General features: G+C 43.5%; 2 protein-coding genes and 3 long non-coding RNA genes across 7 annotated transcripts; 2 read left to right on the top strand and 3 right to left on the bottom strand.

Moving 5' to 3' along the window:
• Window positions 1–875: 875 nt before the first annotated feature.
• On the bottom strand, window positions 876–2,052 carry LOC108951760 (uncharacterized). The gene is made up of 2 exons (XR_001976333.2): window positions 1,780–2,052; window positions 876–1,690 (listed from the first exon to the last, which is right to left on the bottom strand). It is a non-coding gene; the product is annotated as an uncharacterized LOC108951760 (long non-coding RNA).
• Window positions 2,053–4,467: 2,415 nt separating this feature from the next.
• LOC135652107 (ribulose bisphosphate carboxylase/oxygenase activase 2, chloroplastic-like) lies at window positions 4,468–6,839 on the bottom strand. Its single transcript, XM_065172807.1, has 6 exons — window positions 6,313–6,839; window positions 5,915–6,234; window positions 5,727–5,832; window positions 5,562–5,647; window positions 5,000–5,472; window positions 4,468–4,918 (listed from the first exon to the last, which is right to left on the bottom strand). The coding sequence occupies exons 1-6, from the start codon at window positions 6,355–6,357 to the stop codon at window positions 4,632–4,634; spliced, it is 1,317 nt and encodes a 438-aa protein (XP_065028879.1). The 5' UTR covers window positions 6,358–6,839; the 3' UTR covers window positions 4,468–4,631.
• Window positions 6,840–6,931: 92 nt separating this feature from the next.
• On the top strand, window positions 6,932–12,197 carry LOC135652110 (uncharacterized). The gene is made up of 4 exons (XR_010502053.1): window positions 6,932–7,263; window positions 8,324–8,747; window positions 10,529–11,920; window positions 12,023–12,197. It is a non-coding gene; the product is annotated as an uncharacterized LOC135652110 (long non-coding RNA).
• Window positions 12,198–12,215: 18 nt separating this feature from the next.
• LOC135652109 (uncharacterized) lies at window positions 12,216–14,797 on the top strand. Of its 2 annotated transcripts, XR_010502052.1 has the most exons (4): window positions 12,216–12,349; window positions 12,467–12,625; window positions 12,734–12,815; window positions 14,670–14,797. It is a non-coding gene; the product is annotated as an uncharacterized LOC135652109 (long non-coding RNA). The 2 variants fall into 2 exon arrangements; XR_010502051.1 differs by having other exon boundaries at window positions 12,297–12,625.
• On the bottom strand, window positions 12,924–16,231 carry LOC135652108 (AT-hook motif nuclear-localized protein 23-like). 2 transcript variants are annotated; one of them, XM_065172810.1, is made up of 2 exons: window positions 14,712–16,231; window positions 12,924–12,955 (listed from the first exon to the last, which is right to left on the bottom strand). In XM_065172810.1, exon 1 carries the CDS (start codon window positions 15,678–15,680, stop codon window positions 14,712–14,714), a length of 969 nt encoding a protein of 322 aa, XP_065028882.1. In that variant the 5' UTR covers window positions 15,681–16,231; the 3' UTR covers window positions 12,924–12,955. The 2 variants fall into 2 exon arrangements, with proteins under 2 accessions (XP_065028882.1, XP_065028881.1); XM_065172809.1 differs by lacking the exon at window positions 12,924–12,955 and adding an exon at window positions 13,018–13,173.

The raw sequence follows: 16,231 nt of genomic DNA, 5'->3' as shown, positions 1-16,231 counted from the left end.
GGCCTTTCGAATCTTTGATTGAGGAAGCACCTTACTCCTTAATTGTGGAGTTCAACGGACTACCACACCACTATTCTACTCTACCTGAATCCTAAACCCAATCGGTAAATTCAATGGATGATTCCTTGAGGATCTAACTTTGGCAAATGAACCAATATTTAGAGAAGATACGATGAGAATTTCAATGATGCGAAAGGGAAGGCTTTGCCAACACTATCTCGGGTCGATTGTCATTGACTCAAGATATTTAGGAGGAGTTAATCATTGCCAACTTTCGCCTCTCATCGTTGGAGGCCTTTAATGGCAGTACCAACCCGTTGGAGCGCATCATTATTTTTCATACCCAAATGTCATTATATGATACTTCAGATGTCCTGATGTGTCATGCCTTCCTAACAATATTAAAAGGCTCGACACGAAAATGGTACGCGATGAGTCATGTCAAAATCGCTCTTTATTAACTTTTTGCTTAACTCATAAGGAAATTTGAGCTTCACTTTCTTGAGAATGTAAGTCCGAGACCATAGGCGATAATTCTTCTCGAACTTTCATAAAGGGAGGAGAAAACACTTGAACTTCATCACTTGCTTCACCAACAAAATCTCACTAGTAGAAAACCCACCACTTGTATGACTAGAAAACCTACTCCTCAACAATATTTTCCTCTATCATCATATAATATATTTTTTTTATTTTACATACTTCTTAATATGTTCCATCATGCAATGATAATAAATAACGATACAATTTTCAATGTCTTTTTTTTTCTCGATAATAGAATTTTCCTCTCTTTTGAGGAGCCATAATTTTTTTTTCATCTCTCATAAATAGTCCATCAACATGTCGTGCCTTAGAAGACCAATAAAATGCACAACTTCAATCAAAGATCTCCCACAAGAAAAGGGAAAAACTCCTATTCAACACATTCACGATTTATACAAGCTTACACGTATGGCAAACTCCTATTCGAATTTGATACGGTGCTGAGCTCATGCGAGGTCTCCAATGGTCCACACATATGGCACTCTTACAGGCGCCTCAGCAAAGGGTGGTCAAGAAGTTGCACCTCGTCCCGACCATCAAATCTGCTACAAACTTGGTGATCTTCTGCAACCACACCCTGGTTAAATGCAGAGCAATCCCCTGGATGCTTCCTTTGCCAGTTCCTGAGACCTTTCCATGTTCCTGAGAAGCCAGGAAACAGAAGCAATAGGGTGAAGAAAGAGAGGAAGGACAGCAGATGGCTCAAACAGAACGAAGCAGATCATATCCGGTCTACCCTCAACGAGAACAGCTTATTCCAAACAAGAATCTACGCTCCCGGAAAGGTTCAAAACTTGACATGATAGTTCCCCGCTCATCTCTACGTTTGCTTCTTATTTTGCTACATCATTGCAATTCAATGTATGTGAAGGTGAATCATCTCCAAATGGACATTGGTTGGCGCCGACAACACCAACACTGGTAAACTTGTACAACGATGAGGATGATTTCAGTCACCACCAACAGCAGGCAAAGAAGTCGATCATGGTGAGGGTGAAGGAGAAGGCAAAGAAATGGAGGCAGATGCTTGTGAAGAAAAGACATGGAGGCAAAGAAAATAGTGTCACACCGCCCTGGGGAGTTAGCTTGGACGAGGCAGATGAGGAAGATCCTAATTACCAAGGAGCCCCAAGTAATTAGCCACACCCTGCACCATTTAAACCAAAATCTAAGAGAACTTAGTGTTTGGCTCATTCACCATAATGGCTTAATCTAAGCATATCAGATGTTTCTTACCTGTGACGTCAGAGTACGAACCAGAGATGGCAGTTGATAGTTATGAAGATTCGGCTTCGGATGATCAGTCAACAACTCACTACCCCAGTCCCAGCGAAAATTCAACAATCACTCAGCTCAGCGCTTTTGATAGAGAAATAGAGATGAAGCAAGCTAATGATGGGCATAGGCAACCAGCATCGGACCATGGTGGTGACGTAAAGGTTATACCTGCACCACCAGAAACAACGGTGATAACTCCAACCAATGAAAAGACAATGGTGAAGGATAAGTACTTACCTCAACCACCGGTCAGCAATGGTGGTGACAATGACAAGACCCTGAGCGAGACGGTAACGGAGACGCTTGCTCCGGTCTACACCATGATTTCAAAGGCAACCCAAGCACTAAGCTCCAAGATCCAAGAATCAGGGCCAAGGTATGAGACTACTGCAAAGCAAGTATGGGATAAGGGAGTCTCAATGAAAGAGTATCTGATGCAAAAGCTGGAGCCCAGGGAGGAAGACAAAGCACTCCGTGATGTCATCACCGATGCAGTAACCCCAAGGAATGTTAGGCATAGCTTTGCTGATGTTGGCATTGCATCAAACAGGAAGGAACCAGTTTCTTCTTTAATGGCAAAGGAAGAGCCCATACCACTTGCTGATCCTCGCTCAGGTAGGAAAATTGCACAAGTGCGTACATTCACAACATATTAAGTGACTGTTTAGACTCCAAAGTGTTGGAAGTTTTCATCGAAATGCATCGAAACAGATGGAAGGGCACTTCGAGCATACACAAGCTGAGGAGGTAGATATGCAGTATATCAATGAGCACGAAGCATCCGTAGCAGGGTATCATCATATACAAATGTCTTAAATTTTCATGAGGGTAAGACCACGCCAACTGTGGTAGCACATTTGTTCATTTAGCAAGATTGAGCCTAAGAGCTATTGCTTACAAGATCATCCTTTGCAAGCTTTCATAGTACAGTAATTCTCTTTCTCACTTCATAGTTCTCATGAGTTTGCCTCGCCTCATTTTATAATATGCCTATGCATCTTTAAAATGATAGAATTGATTGTATGCATCTTCAGAAGCTTCGATGTCTGACATGCGTCAAGATGATGGGTTTACACGGCTTAGCTGAAGACAACAACAGCTTGAAATCTATAGAATAACCATATTTCTAACTTTCTAAGTATTTTTCATTGAGATATGCGACACCACTCCACCTGAAGTAATCACTTGCATAGTGTCGAGTCAATTGCCAAATAGGTGAACAGTCATTTGTTTAGAAGATTGTCTGACGGTTAAAACTATAGGTTCTAGGCACCAAATATTCATCAAATCCTGTTATAGGTTTGGCATTCAAGCCAAACTTGGTCTAGGACATCAGACCGTTTAAGCTCCAGGAATAAAAAATGAGAGCATTGCCCATCAAGGTGGTGACACAAGAATATCATAAAAAGGTATTAGTTAAATTCTCTCCGTTTAAATCAGTTAAGCATACGAGGCGACAGAAGAAATAACTACATACAAGACTGGCAAATGGTCCAACCCATTGACATCAATGCTGATGTATAGAACAATCTTAGTTGAACAAAGGAGACTATCTCTATTGTTTTTCTTGAGAATATGCGCTTAGTTCTGTAAATTATTCAGCATCCAGCATGAGTACATGAATGGGGACACTTTAACATGATTAAACCATATGAGCAACTTAAAGTTTTTAGCACTCACAACATGGTTTCCAATACAGCTAATTCAATACTTAAGAAAATAGGCTTTTATCGTAGTTGATAAAATCACTGATAAATTTCAGCTGAAGCTTCTATAGAAGGCTGCAGTTTGCCAAACCAGAACAATCCTCTTTGAAGAATTCAAAGAATCTCTGAATTCTATTGAAATTCCATATAGACTCTAATAAAGATTCAACTATAAACAACATACCCTAATCAATATCCTAATATCCGTGTACATTTACAGGTGAAGGTTTCAATGATCTAACACTACCATCATCAATTACTCGATAGAGTGAATAAGCATATTACATTTAGCAGACACAACACGATCTGAAGCCAAAAGGTTGCTAAACCTAATCATTCCATTCGTTTGATCCGTCACAACGACGACAAATTGACCAACAGACTCCCCACAAAGACACCACGAAACCCTAGCGCACGATCGGGCGAAGCAAACCCTAGAAACATGAACACGGCAAGCACGAGAAGGGAGAAAGATGAGCCAGAGTGGAGAGAAACCGAACCTGAGTCTCGCGAAGGCGTCGATCTGCGGCGACCGAAGCGATCGTTATAGCCGACTCGTTCATCGACCGGGCTGGACCTAAATTTCCGAATGGGGTGCTGAACCGCCGAGTCAGATCCCGAGCCGGGTCATGGGCCGACGTTATTGTCGCTAAGGCCCGGTACAAATTCGGATGCTTCTTTGAGATGTGTGCTTCTCCGATGTGTCTTTCTTTGAGATTTGTGCTTCGAAGAAAAATTGACTTGGAGACCCAATCAGCCTTGATTTGCATTGCTACCTTTTCATCGATTGCTTGTTGTTGGGCTAATTTTGATGGAATTAATCCTCCATTACTTTAATGTGATTTTATTTAGTATTACCATCATACAAGCAATTGGGGGCGGCAGATGGATTCCGTGATGATGCATTGTTGTGATCACAAACAAATAGGCCTTCCAAAACTGAGGAAAATGCACATAATATATGTATCACCGATACAGTGGCTGATAATAATATTCGCCCACTTGTCCACACAAACTACAAGCCTGGAATTTATGCATGCAGCTCTGCGTTCATCGAGGATCGTAAGAGACGGATGGGCTGCTTTGCCTGCAACCATCATGGAGTTACTGGTAGAAAGAGCCAGTCTTCATGGCATCTGCGTTGGCGTCTCCGAGCGCAGCCTCGCTCAGGTACTTGTCGGCCAGCTGCACCCTCTTCACGTTCTCCTGTTCCTTCACCAGCATGTTGCCATACTCCATCAGCGTATCCAAGCTCATCTTGGGCTGCTCAAAGGTTGGTGGCCCTTCGAGCGAGTTGACCAGCTTCTTTCCAACCTTGTCCACTCCAATGTCTCCCACCCACTTCCTCACTTCGTCATCGTAGACCCTGGCCCGAAGAGCACCAAAGAAGTCTGCACGTTGGCCATGGAGATACATGCGATCGGATGAGTCGGTGACAGATCATGTGAATCTTGTGTTTTTGGGAAGCTTACCGATGGACTGCCCCGGGAAGGAGTCTACGAGCTTGACGATGTCCTCCGTGGGGACGTTGTCGGTCCTGAAGATGCCCATGCAGACGCCGATGCGGTCATCTCTGGTCGGCGCCCAGTAGAACTTCTCCATACGGCCGTCACGAATGAGAGGCGCGTAGAGAGTGGAGAAGTCGTTGCCGGTGACGATGATGGGAACGCGAGGGTTCTCCTGCTTGTTGTACATTCCCGGGAGCTGCACGTTGGTCGGGTTGTCGGCGATGTTCATCAGCGTGGCGTTCACCATCTGGTTGTTGACGGTGTATTGGGTGGTGCCGCCGAGCCTTCCCGCTCCTGCGTCGAGGTCGTTGATGAAGAGGCAACACATCTTCCCCTTCTTGATGATGTCTGCTGCCTCACGGTACCGCTGCCTGATCAGCTTCGCTGGCTCACCTGCGTTGCCGCTTTCCAGTTCTCCGGCGCTCATCATGATAGGGCTGCCAAGTGTTCGACACGGAGCATGAACGAGAGACACCAAAGACCTCTGAGCCGTAACAACATGTCATGAACTCAAGGAAGCACTCACTTGATCCCCATCTTGGCGAACACGAGCTCACATTGGAATGACTTCCCTTGGCCTTTGCCTCCCCAGACACCCAAGATGAGGGGAACCTGTCACCGCCCAGTTAGAATCCACATCAACCAGAAATCAATGGCAGCGACTGCATGAGATGAGGTAGGATGGGATTACCTTGATGTTCGGGAGGGCCATGAAGTTCTTGGTGATGTGCACGACAAGCTTGTCCATGAAAGACGGAGCTATGTAGAAGCCGTCCTTGGTGTTGTCGAACTCGTATCTGAGACCAAACGGTTCAGTGGATACCGACGAGGAAGAAGGCTGAAAGCTATGATAGATCAAGATATCGAATGGTTCCTTACTGGCGAAGACCCTGGCTGATGTACTCGTAGGAGGTCATGACGGGGATGTGAGTGCCGTCGCCCATGGGAGCTTGGAAGAGCGAGTCGACCAGGCCCTTTCCCCTGGTGATGTCCTGCTGGTCGTCGGAGACGTCGTAGGCAAGCCCAGACCATTTGTCCTTGGAAGTCTGCTTCGACTCATCGAGATCAGCAGCCAAGACCTTGAAAGTGCCGGTGGAGTTCCTCCCATGGCTCGGACCGGAGTTCACTTTCTTCAGGCTGCTCCCGAAGAAAGCCGAGCTCGGCACCGGGGCTCCCGAACTGGAGCCATGCAGGCTCAACTGGAGCAAGAAACAGATCTACATAACCAAGAATTCTCGACAAGGACGAAGAGAAAGGTGGGCGGAAGACAGCAGTACCGGCACTCTGTTGACGGCTCCCACGGTGGAGACAGCGGCAGCCATCTGGAAGCCGAGGGAGAGAGCGAGACAGATAGACGAAAAGCTTCGACGGACGGAGATCGAGGAAGACGAGCCGCACCACTCGAATGCCAAACTTGTTGGAAGTGGGAGCAATTTTATATGGGGAAGCTGTGGACTGAACCATGGTGTGGAGTGCAATCTCCGAGCTCTTTCTTCCTCATGATGATCCTGTGGATCGTCTTGATGGACTGTAAGGGCCACAGGCTCGAGATTAGGGTCGGGACACGCGTCGCCGCCGCAGCCGATAACACTGTGTTACGTGAGCAGCGTCCGGATCAGAACATTCAGATGCGTGTGGCTTCGGTGGAGGAAGAGAGCGGAGTGTGGCTGTGAGCGCAGATGTCTTCTTTGCCACCCGATGTTCTTTGGGTGCTCATCACCAGATAAAATGCAAGAGAGAAGGCATTAAGAAAACAGAGGCCCTATGTTTTCTTGTGCATCCTTTTCCTCCCGAAAGAATTGAATGGAGTGCAAAATATTTCGGAAGGCCATGACAGCAAAACAATTGTCATTATTGCAGGACTGTGGCAACACAAAATTTGATTGGTTGCCTTACTACCAATTAGAATCCTCAGAATCACAAGACACCAAAACTTTGTCTTCTCTTACTTGGTCAAGAAGCTGCAGATGATAAGCCTGAGGAAGAAATGAGAGCCAGGAATTCTTGCAAGAAATCTGTGTGGTCAGCAAACGAAATGGCACAAAAGGTCCTAACAATTTTTCTCCATCTTCCTCCCCAGAAAGCTTTTGTTTCAAGGTTCTTCTATTGAAGCTTTCCAGTGAAGTTAGTAAGAGTTGGGACTTCAACTTCAATCTGGCTCAGTAACAGTGGGTGGATGATAAGCTAAGCTAAAAACAATTGAGAAGGACATGCAAATCAACAAGAAGGTGCACATCATACTCTACTTTTCCTCCTGCTGTCTGAACTACCAAACCACACTTAGCCACTTCAACACGAAGAGCTTCTTCTAAATTGGACTTATCCTTTCATCCACTATGAAGATTGCAGTTGAAAGCAATGATAGGAGCAAGTGAGGAGTATATAGAAAGCTGTCTTATACTATTATAAACTTAAGAATGAAAATAAAAAGAAATAACCATTAGAAATAAAAAAAATTGAGACACAACGATATATAGTCGATACCTCAGTAACATGTGGTATACACCTTCGGATTGATGACTTAACAATATGTGATTCTCCAACCCTGATTCTTAAGATACTCTTTCAATTTTTATGATCATCTGTCCTATTATATGGACTCTTAGATATGCAATTATAAGATCATTACCAATGATGAATTCTTCTTTTTCGATCAATATCTCATCACCAATAATATGATTTCATTTTTTTTCTATTTTATGTCATAAAATAAGTCACCATATGTCCAAAAACATGGGAATATATGATTATTATTACTTAATTCGAATCTATTATTGGTCGTATAGCCAACCCGAGTGACAGTAATGCCAAATACATGGAAGAGTCGTATTCTTAGACTATGAGGTCCTTAGGAGATAACGATGGGCTTATGTTACTTCTACGGATCAGCCCATTCTCTTGGCCCGTTTAATCCACTAGTGGGCCCAATATGAGGCCCAACACACGGCGATGTTCCCCGCGCGAGCCCAACTATAAATGCGCGATCTCTGCGTTTCGAAACCATCTTTGCCGCCTGCGCTCTCGCACCCGCTCGTGGCCCTCGCATCGAAGCCCTAGAGGAAGGGGAAGAAGACGCCGGGCGAAATCCTCTTTCTCGCGATCGAAGGAACCGATTCGGTCTTTAATGGATTTACTGTGATAAGGCCAAGGATTGCGAGTAGGGCGACCTTCTTGGGTTTGAGGATGAAGCCCTCATTGGCTTTCGTTTATGGACTTCTCGTTGTCTATGCTTTTAAGTATATCACTGTTGTGCAGAATGCAGATGCTTAGTTTTAAGTTGTTATGCAGGTGGTGGATGGGAAACGGATTCAGATCCAACTCACGGGATTTCTGGAAAAGAAGTTCTTGAGGAGCTTTGGGGATTTCTGCTCAGTTCACAGAACAATTCGAATGGTGGCATAACAGCCCAATAACAAATGTTTGGGGGAAACAAGCTAGCCATGTCAGGTTAAGTTCATTCTTTTATCTTCTCTAATGTCAAACTTGATTCTCAAGTTATCTCTGCATCCATGCTGATTCTAATGTTCGGGGAGAATGTGTCTTCGATGAATGGTAACAATTCTGCAGCAGGTATGAGAAAGCAAAGGACCCATGCTAATGAATTCATTCGTGAAGAGTATTCTTTTGATGGATTATCTGTCGATCAGTCTCCAGGCTCCTGAGGTCATTCTGCAAACATGAGCTTAAAAAGGAAGGAAACTCAACGTAAGAGGTGATCAACATTTTACTTCTGCTATTCTATTGTCAATTGCATTGTTACATCTTTCTTATGTTTTGAACAAATTTCCCTATCTCCCTTTTTGGTTATACAGCAAAGCAATTAACTTTTTGATTAATTGAAGTGATCATAGACCACTTACAAATTCTGAGATGACATAACTCTATTAGTTATTATAGTTTCAAAGAAATCATTCAGTTGATAAGTTGTATCAATGATGTGTCTGAGTCAAACTGGTTAAAATTAACACGTATGAGATTACAAATCAATTCAGTTAAAAAGTTTAAGCTTATTAAGTTATGTGCCAAACCTAATATATCATACAGCTTTTTTAATCCTTAATTATGCAAGGCTATTCTAGTCCTTTTAATCTTCACCTCATACATAAATATTCTTTTAACATCTTTCCTTTATTCATAAGAATATATCAAAGAGCGATTAGACATGTTCTCTTTTTTTTACTTGACTGTGGTCAACATCTAGCTTTCTTTTTTTTACTCACTTATTTTTCCTTTGAGGATCTTGGTTTTGAATTTTGATATCATATTGAACTTAACAATGAATCTAAAGTCAAACTAGCCAATGTTAATATACATGAAATTGAACAATAATTTAATCCAAAAGATTAAGATTCTTAAGTTATGTATCAAACCCGATATATGCCGCCTGAATCTTTCAAACCCTAATAACAGACATGAATATTCTCTTAAATATTCTTGATATGATACTTATAACAGGGGGCAAGTATATTAAAATTCTAACACATTCTGGCTTAATTATTTCACTAGAATCCGTGAACTGTGATCTTTATACAAAAAAAAAGGAATTGGAGATGGTCTCACTAGACTTAGGTTACAGAAGGAAGTCATAGAAAACTAGATCTAAGGAATTGATGGCAGAAATCTGGGATAGCAAGAAAATAAGATGGCTATTGTGGAAAAGTCTGAACATGGCAAGGATGGAAGGTGGAGTGCGAAGTGAAAAAAAGTAGTAGAGTGACTCGAATGACTCTAAAGAATTACCATGTGGGTCCTTTATAAAATAGATAAAACAGGTAGCAGAGACAGCCTGTTAAGTCTTTGGTGCAACAATTAGAAATCTGAACTGCAAAAAGAAAAATGTGAAGACGGGAGCTGCAGCAGCTCTCTGTAAAATGTTTCCAATTCTCTTAACCGATTGCTTGCCGATTCCGAGTCTGTTTGTTGACTGCGATTGGTTGAGGTTTGTATTTCCATCGGAATCAGCTCATTGTATGAACGTGGACTAGCCAATGAAATGTTTAGGTTAGTTTCCCATCCCCATCTCATGTGCTGCACTATTTTTGGTGTGGGTTCCATGGAATTAATTATCTGTACATATTGCTTTGAATCACCACATGGTTTATCGACTGGGGATGGACTCGGTTATGCTGGTTGTATGTTCAATTGAATTCTTGGGAGTCACTTCTTGTTTTCATATGGGTCCCACTTTTTATTTCAACCAATATTCATAAATGCATAGGGTGAAAAGACTGCTGCATGGATAAAGTTGCATACGGATAAATTTATTTGTTGTGAATCACATATTTATAAGTTCTACAACGACAATCTTTTTGCCCTTCATGTTTTTCAGTCAACTTTGCTCTTGATATCACTGAGTTAGTGACTGTAAATAAGTTTGATGTGCTCCTTTTTCTTTATTTGCTTTCGTGATTTTTTGTGCAAATAGTCATTAATCGCTGATGGCGCATTCTACCTAGTTTCTGTATGGATGTTTATTAATCATATTTTTGATAGGCAATTGGATCTTCTGAAAAGACATGTACAAAACAAGTTGCTGGATCTTCAAACAAAACGGAATATGGTCACGGAAGGGTAAAGAACATTCGAAATGGTATTTCTCATGATAAATGACATTTGTCCAAGATGACCACATGGGATGCATCTGTGTCCAAAGAAGTGTCTAATAAGCTGGTCCTTAAAAGCTCTTATGTGGAACTTTCTGTATTTGATGCCATAAATCGGTTAGTGATGGTATACAGAGAGTCATGTTGTCAAATTCATAGGTATCATTAGGATTCTGAAGAGACCGATATGCCTAATTATTAAAGGCCATTAGGCATTAAATGTTTGTCTCCATAGATAAAGTTTTCCTCCATCACCTCCACTTTGTGTTAGACAATCACCGTAAGGATTAAGCACATCTTTTCGTATAGCGTACTGTTTGATGCATTCTATTTTACTTTGTCAGCTAAAGTGGCAAAATAGGGATGCCATTGAGTTGAATTTGTGGTGCAACTTTGGCACACATGACTGCTATATCTTCTTGGTATTTATATATAGCTTTATAAAGACCTTTTTTTTTTTTCTTCTGTTGGAGCTTGAATTACTTTAAGGCTTTAACTTTGCTTCGACTAGCCACATCTTGTACTTGATACTTCCTTTAGGATCTATATGCTAGTTCCTTGTAGTTCAAAGTCTCATCCATCATAAGCTGCGAGGGCCTCGGCATGATATTTCTTCAGTATTTGGTATTCGATAACATCCTCAGGAAAAAGTGACCTTGTGGTGCATATGGTGTATTGAGAATCGAAAGCTCTAGTCATATCGCAACTCTTGAGATCCCAAATGGGTAAAGGTAACTTCATTGGTAAGTGTTAGTACTTGAAAAAATTAATTGCTCTTTTTCACTTAAAGTATCTCAAACCTGTCTTTGCAAGCCGATACATAGTTACATCACAAATAATTCTATGAATTTTCGCTATCGTACTTAAAAGACTTATCGTCATGCTTTCAGGTTCACTGCAATTATGTTCCCTTCGTGCAACGAATGGAATCCGTGGCTGTACCTGTTTCACGAGGAAACGAGACCTTTCGGATCTGCCATGCCAAGAGTTTTCTCTCCGTCCAACACAAATCCGGATAAACTACACACGTTCGATAACTGTTCGAGGTCAGCACAACAAAGCCGAAACAGAGATGGCGGCCCACCACAGGGACAGGACAAAGGGCGAGTTGATGGCGAGTCGGAGGCGCAGATTGGGCCAACGCTCCTCTGCCGTGCAGTTGCCGTGAAGATGCATGCAACCGGACATTGGGATAAGAAAGCGGCAAGCGCCGGATGTCGACACCCCCCCCTTTATTGTGCTCAATGATGTGAAAGATTCTGCAAGCACGTGGTGTGGAAAGGTCCCGTCTCTTGCCCCTTCACCACAACTTCCTTTCTTTTATCCCTATACACACAGTTGGTACTTACTTGATATCACGTCTCCCTGTTCTCTTGCTCCCCAGCACCACCAGGGACTTGCTTCACAACAACAGGGTGAGAGGACCCAGAGAGGTTGTTGGTATTATGAGAAGTACAGTTGTGTTCTACACCACACACGCTCCAGGAGAGAGTGGGAAGCTAAATAGTCGATAGAACATGGACGATGGGAGCCCTATCATCTCCTACAGAAGTAAACTTGTCCTTGGCCATACTGAGAGCAGCTCGGTTAAAGTGGAATATCAAAACCAAAGTGGCATAAATTGGAACATCAAATTCACTTAGAATTCCTTAAACCAGTGCCGTATTTAACTTCGTTGACAAAGTGCGCTCATAAGATAAGGGTGCATCTGGTTTGACTCTCGACTGCTGTAGTTGGAAGTTTATTGTTTACCCACCCTTTGAATTTAACTTCTGATAATGACACCGCAAAACAAATGCAATGAATTAGCTTTCTTTCTTCTTTTCAGGATATGTTTCAGAAAAGAAGGTTTGGTGAGACCATGTGATGAAATGAACCGAGCGAAGAGAGATGAGAAGCTCCACCGACTGTCCTCACATTGTTTTGATAAGGTCTGAGACAGCAGCGCAGGAGATTGCCTTTTGACCACAGACGACTGAGACAACAGGTTTCTGGTGACTCAGAACTACTCTTACCCCTCGATAAGAAGAGTCATCAGTTTTCCTTTTGTTGATATTTTTGTTAGTAATAGAGTTCGTCAATTGCCTGTGAGCAGGTTTCATATTCTTCATTTGCAACCACGAAGGATCATGCAAATGGATGTTGCATCTAACATCACCTCCACAGATGGTTTCCAGGTAATACTCGGTTCTTGTTCATCAAATAACTACTTGACCAGTTATCTGCATGAATGTCGTCAGTCGTCTCTGGCATGAATAATCGTCCATGAATAGTTGTCAAAGGGAAATGAATGATACCTTGTGATATATATAGATCACTGCAAATAAATAGTATACAACTCTTAATTGGAAATAGGCAACCAAATGATAAATGAAACATAGAAAACAGAAACACGAAGGTTGCACTTGAGTTTAGTAGAGTATTTTATTGAGAAAGGAATGGTTTAGTAGACACAGATGAAGGCTGCCTAAAATTGAACTCATGTTTCCGTAGCAGAAACAACATGGATTTGGAGTTTCATCTTTCTGCTGCTACCTACATGCATAGCATAAATAAACACAAGCTTTGGTCAAGTACTTATTTGAATTATGAATAGTTCAAGAATGGAGCTAATAATAATATAGGGAAAGCTAGGCACTGTCATAGGAAATGGTTTATCCAATTATGAATTTGGATCATTTTCTTCTACATTGTCATAGGAAGTGGCTTAAGTTGTTAAAATACATATGTTCATATCATCATCTACACATTTCTGTATATGGGCAGACCAATATGATCATGTAAACTATAAGATATGATGCTAAAAGATTCACACGATATTAGCACATAAACATACGGAAAACCTATAAAGCAATTATGTGTAAAATGGTTGGAGATGCATGCAATCTGCCATTGCCCACCGGCAAGATTACCGGTGCACAAGGCTCCTGCGTGATGACTTGTTTATCTCCAAACCGAAAGAGTGAATTTATTTTGATTTAGTCTTTGGAATAATCTTTAATATCTAAGCTTTCCTATAAAATGACAATCATAAAAAACTCAATCATGTGTAAAGTACGGGTTAAATCATGAAAAAACTCAATCACATGTAAATTGCAGGTTAAATCATAAAACAACTCTGTGTTTCGGATGAATTTGATTTTGTCCATATAAATAATGTCTCCAAATCCTTAGAGCAAAAATAATTGTTATTAATTTTTTATTATGAGCTGGATAATTCTGTTTGTTTAGAAACATAAGCAATTATTTTTCGATGTCATTTGAAAAATATATCAATCTAGTTTCAAATACAATCGCAAACAAGCGAATTCATATCTAATGGTAGCCTCACTGAAGCCATCGACCCTGAAAACTAAATACGATTATCTGCTTGTGCAATTCAGAAGGATAGACTTCAGTAGCAAGCGAGATGGCTACATGAGATAACAATAGTTGATCTCAGATCAATCTCTCAGAACATGAAGCTCTAATTCTGATAAATACAAACTCAAAGTTTGATTCCCAGCGAAAACAGAAAACTAAATGTAATAAGTCAACTGATAGTCTTATAGTTTCATACGCCACGCAGATGGCAGATAGGGAAAAGAGAACAAGAGGATCACTATGCCATTCCTGCAACTTGCAACCTAACGTTTTACCACCATTGTCTCTAATGGGTTCTTTTTCTTACCTAGAAAAGACCAAACCTAATAGAGCATGGGTGCACATCACCCTTTGTTGGCATTGAAGCATGCACTCCAACCCCCCAACATCCTCATCCAAACTTGAAATGGAAACAGCCGACTCAGGAAAGATGCAGTCGACCAGTGGACATTAATCAGAAATCCTCCTCTCTCTCTCTCTCTCGGGCAAAATATATAGATTGAAGAGTAATGGTGAGAAAGAAAGAAGAAACAAACCAAAATAACCATCAGAAACTGCAGCTAACAATAGTACACGTCTAAAAGTTCACAAAATGATGCAAGAGTAATAAGATAGAAGGCATGATGTAGATGGAACAAGCAGCATGACTATTGGTTCTCCTTCTACAGAAATGTATGTTGTATGTGAAAGAGAGAGAGAGGTTTTGGTACTCAGTAGGATGGCGGATGACGCGAACTCGTTGAGGTCCACGCACCGAACACCTCGTGCGGCATCTGCCCATTGGGAAGCAGGCTCGGCGGTGGATTGAAGAGAGGGGGGTCGGTCGCCAATCCGGCATGCAGCTGGTGTGACGACGAACCACCACCTGCTCCATCTCCTCCTGGGCTCTGTAGCAACTGCATTTCCTCCGATCCCGGTGGTGCTGCAGCCGCCTCGGGCTCGTCGTCGCCGAGCGGCAACCGTTCGTAGGTGGCGTTAGCGAAGGTGGCTGCTATGATCAACACCGGCCCCGAGGCCACCAATTCCCCGGCCACGACCCCACCCACCACCTGCCCTTGCCCACCGGCGAGGTACACGGTCAACCCCGTGGCGCCTGGGGGCGACGGCGCCGGAAGGAATGCGCCTGACACAGAGAGGATCTCGAACCGTCCATGGAGAGTGATGACGGAGCCTGGCGGCGCGGCGGGCTGCCGGAGCGTGACGTTGGTGACGACGCCGCTGCCGCTCAAAATCGAGACGCCGCGCTGACGGCGGCGGGCGAAGACGGCGATGGCGTCCATGATGTCGGTGCCGCTGACGATCTCGAGGACGTGAGAGCGGAGCGCGTTGGGGCTCTCCCTCGTGATGATGACGGGCGGCTTCGGCTTGTTCTTCGACCCGGGCGGCCGGCCCCGAGGGCGGCGTCCGGAGTTGCCGCTACCGCCTCCGCTCCCGCCTGATCCGGCTTCGACCATGTCAAGGCCACCACCACCACCGCCGGAGTGGTCGTCTCCGGTGCCGGCGTCGTCGTCCTTGACATGGTTGTTGTTGTTGTTGTTGTTCTTGCTGCTGCTGCTGTTCGGGGTAGCGGGGTTGTCCGCTAGGTCTCGGCGGTGGGGGCTGAGTTGGGCGTTGGGGTTGCGGACATGGAGGGAAGGGGTCGAGGGAGTGGTGGCGACGACGGGGTCTATTCCGCCCATCGCCACGCTCCCCGCCCACCACCGGTTCGCCAGCTTTCCTCCCTAAGCTAACACCTCCTTGCGAGGAGAGCCAAGGCGGAGACAATCGAAAGGATTCCTTAACGAGCGGTACTTCCCCTATTGCCTTCTACGTTCCATTTCCTCCACCCAAACTCTCTCTCTCTCTCTCTCTCTCTCTCTCTCTCCCCCTTCTTCCGTAGAACACTCGCTCTTTTTCTCGGGCTCTTTTGGAGTCTTCTCCTGTGGAGTCTTCAGTAGATCTCGTGAAGGTGTTGGCACCTTAAACACGTCCAGCCCCTTAACTCGACTCCGACACCTACCTAGCTAAGTATCCACCTAACCAGCTTCTGGTTCCTTGTTCCTGTCCACTAATTAAGATCCTCAAACACTGAATGCAGTACAGTAGACCATTGCACGTCCGTTCGACATCCACGGAAAGATAGCTTCAGATCCACCTCCTCCTTTTGTAGCGCAAAGTGGCTTCCTTCCCTTGTTTTTCTGGTCGCTCAAAGGTCGGGAACATCAGGTGGGTGCCGCCTTCTTCTCTTGAC

The sequence above is a fragment of the Musa acuminata genome, chromosome BXJ3-11 (assembly GCF_036884655.1).
Source record: "Musa acuminata AAA Group cultivar baxijiao chromosome BXJ3-11, Cavendish_Baxijiao_AAA, whole genome shotgun sequence".
Taxonomy (NCBI): Eukaryota; Viridiplantae; Streptophyta; class Magnoliopsida; order Zingiberales; family Musaceae; genus Musa; species Musa acuminata.
Note: the sequence above shows the minus strand (reverse complement) of the source record. Positions and strands in the feature narration are given on the sequence as shown.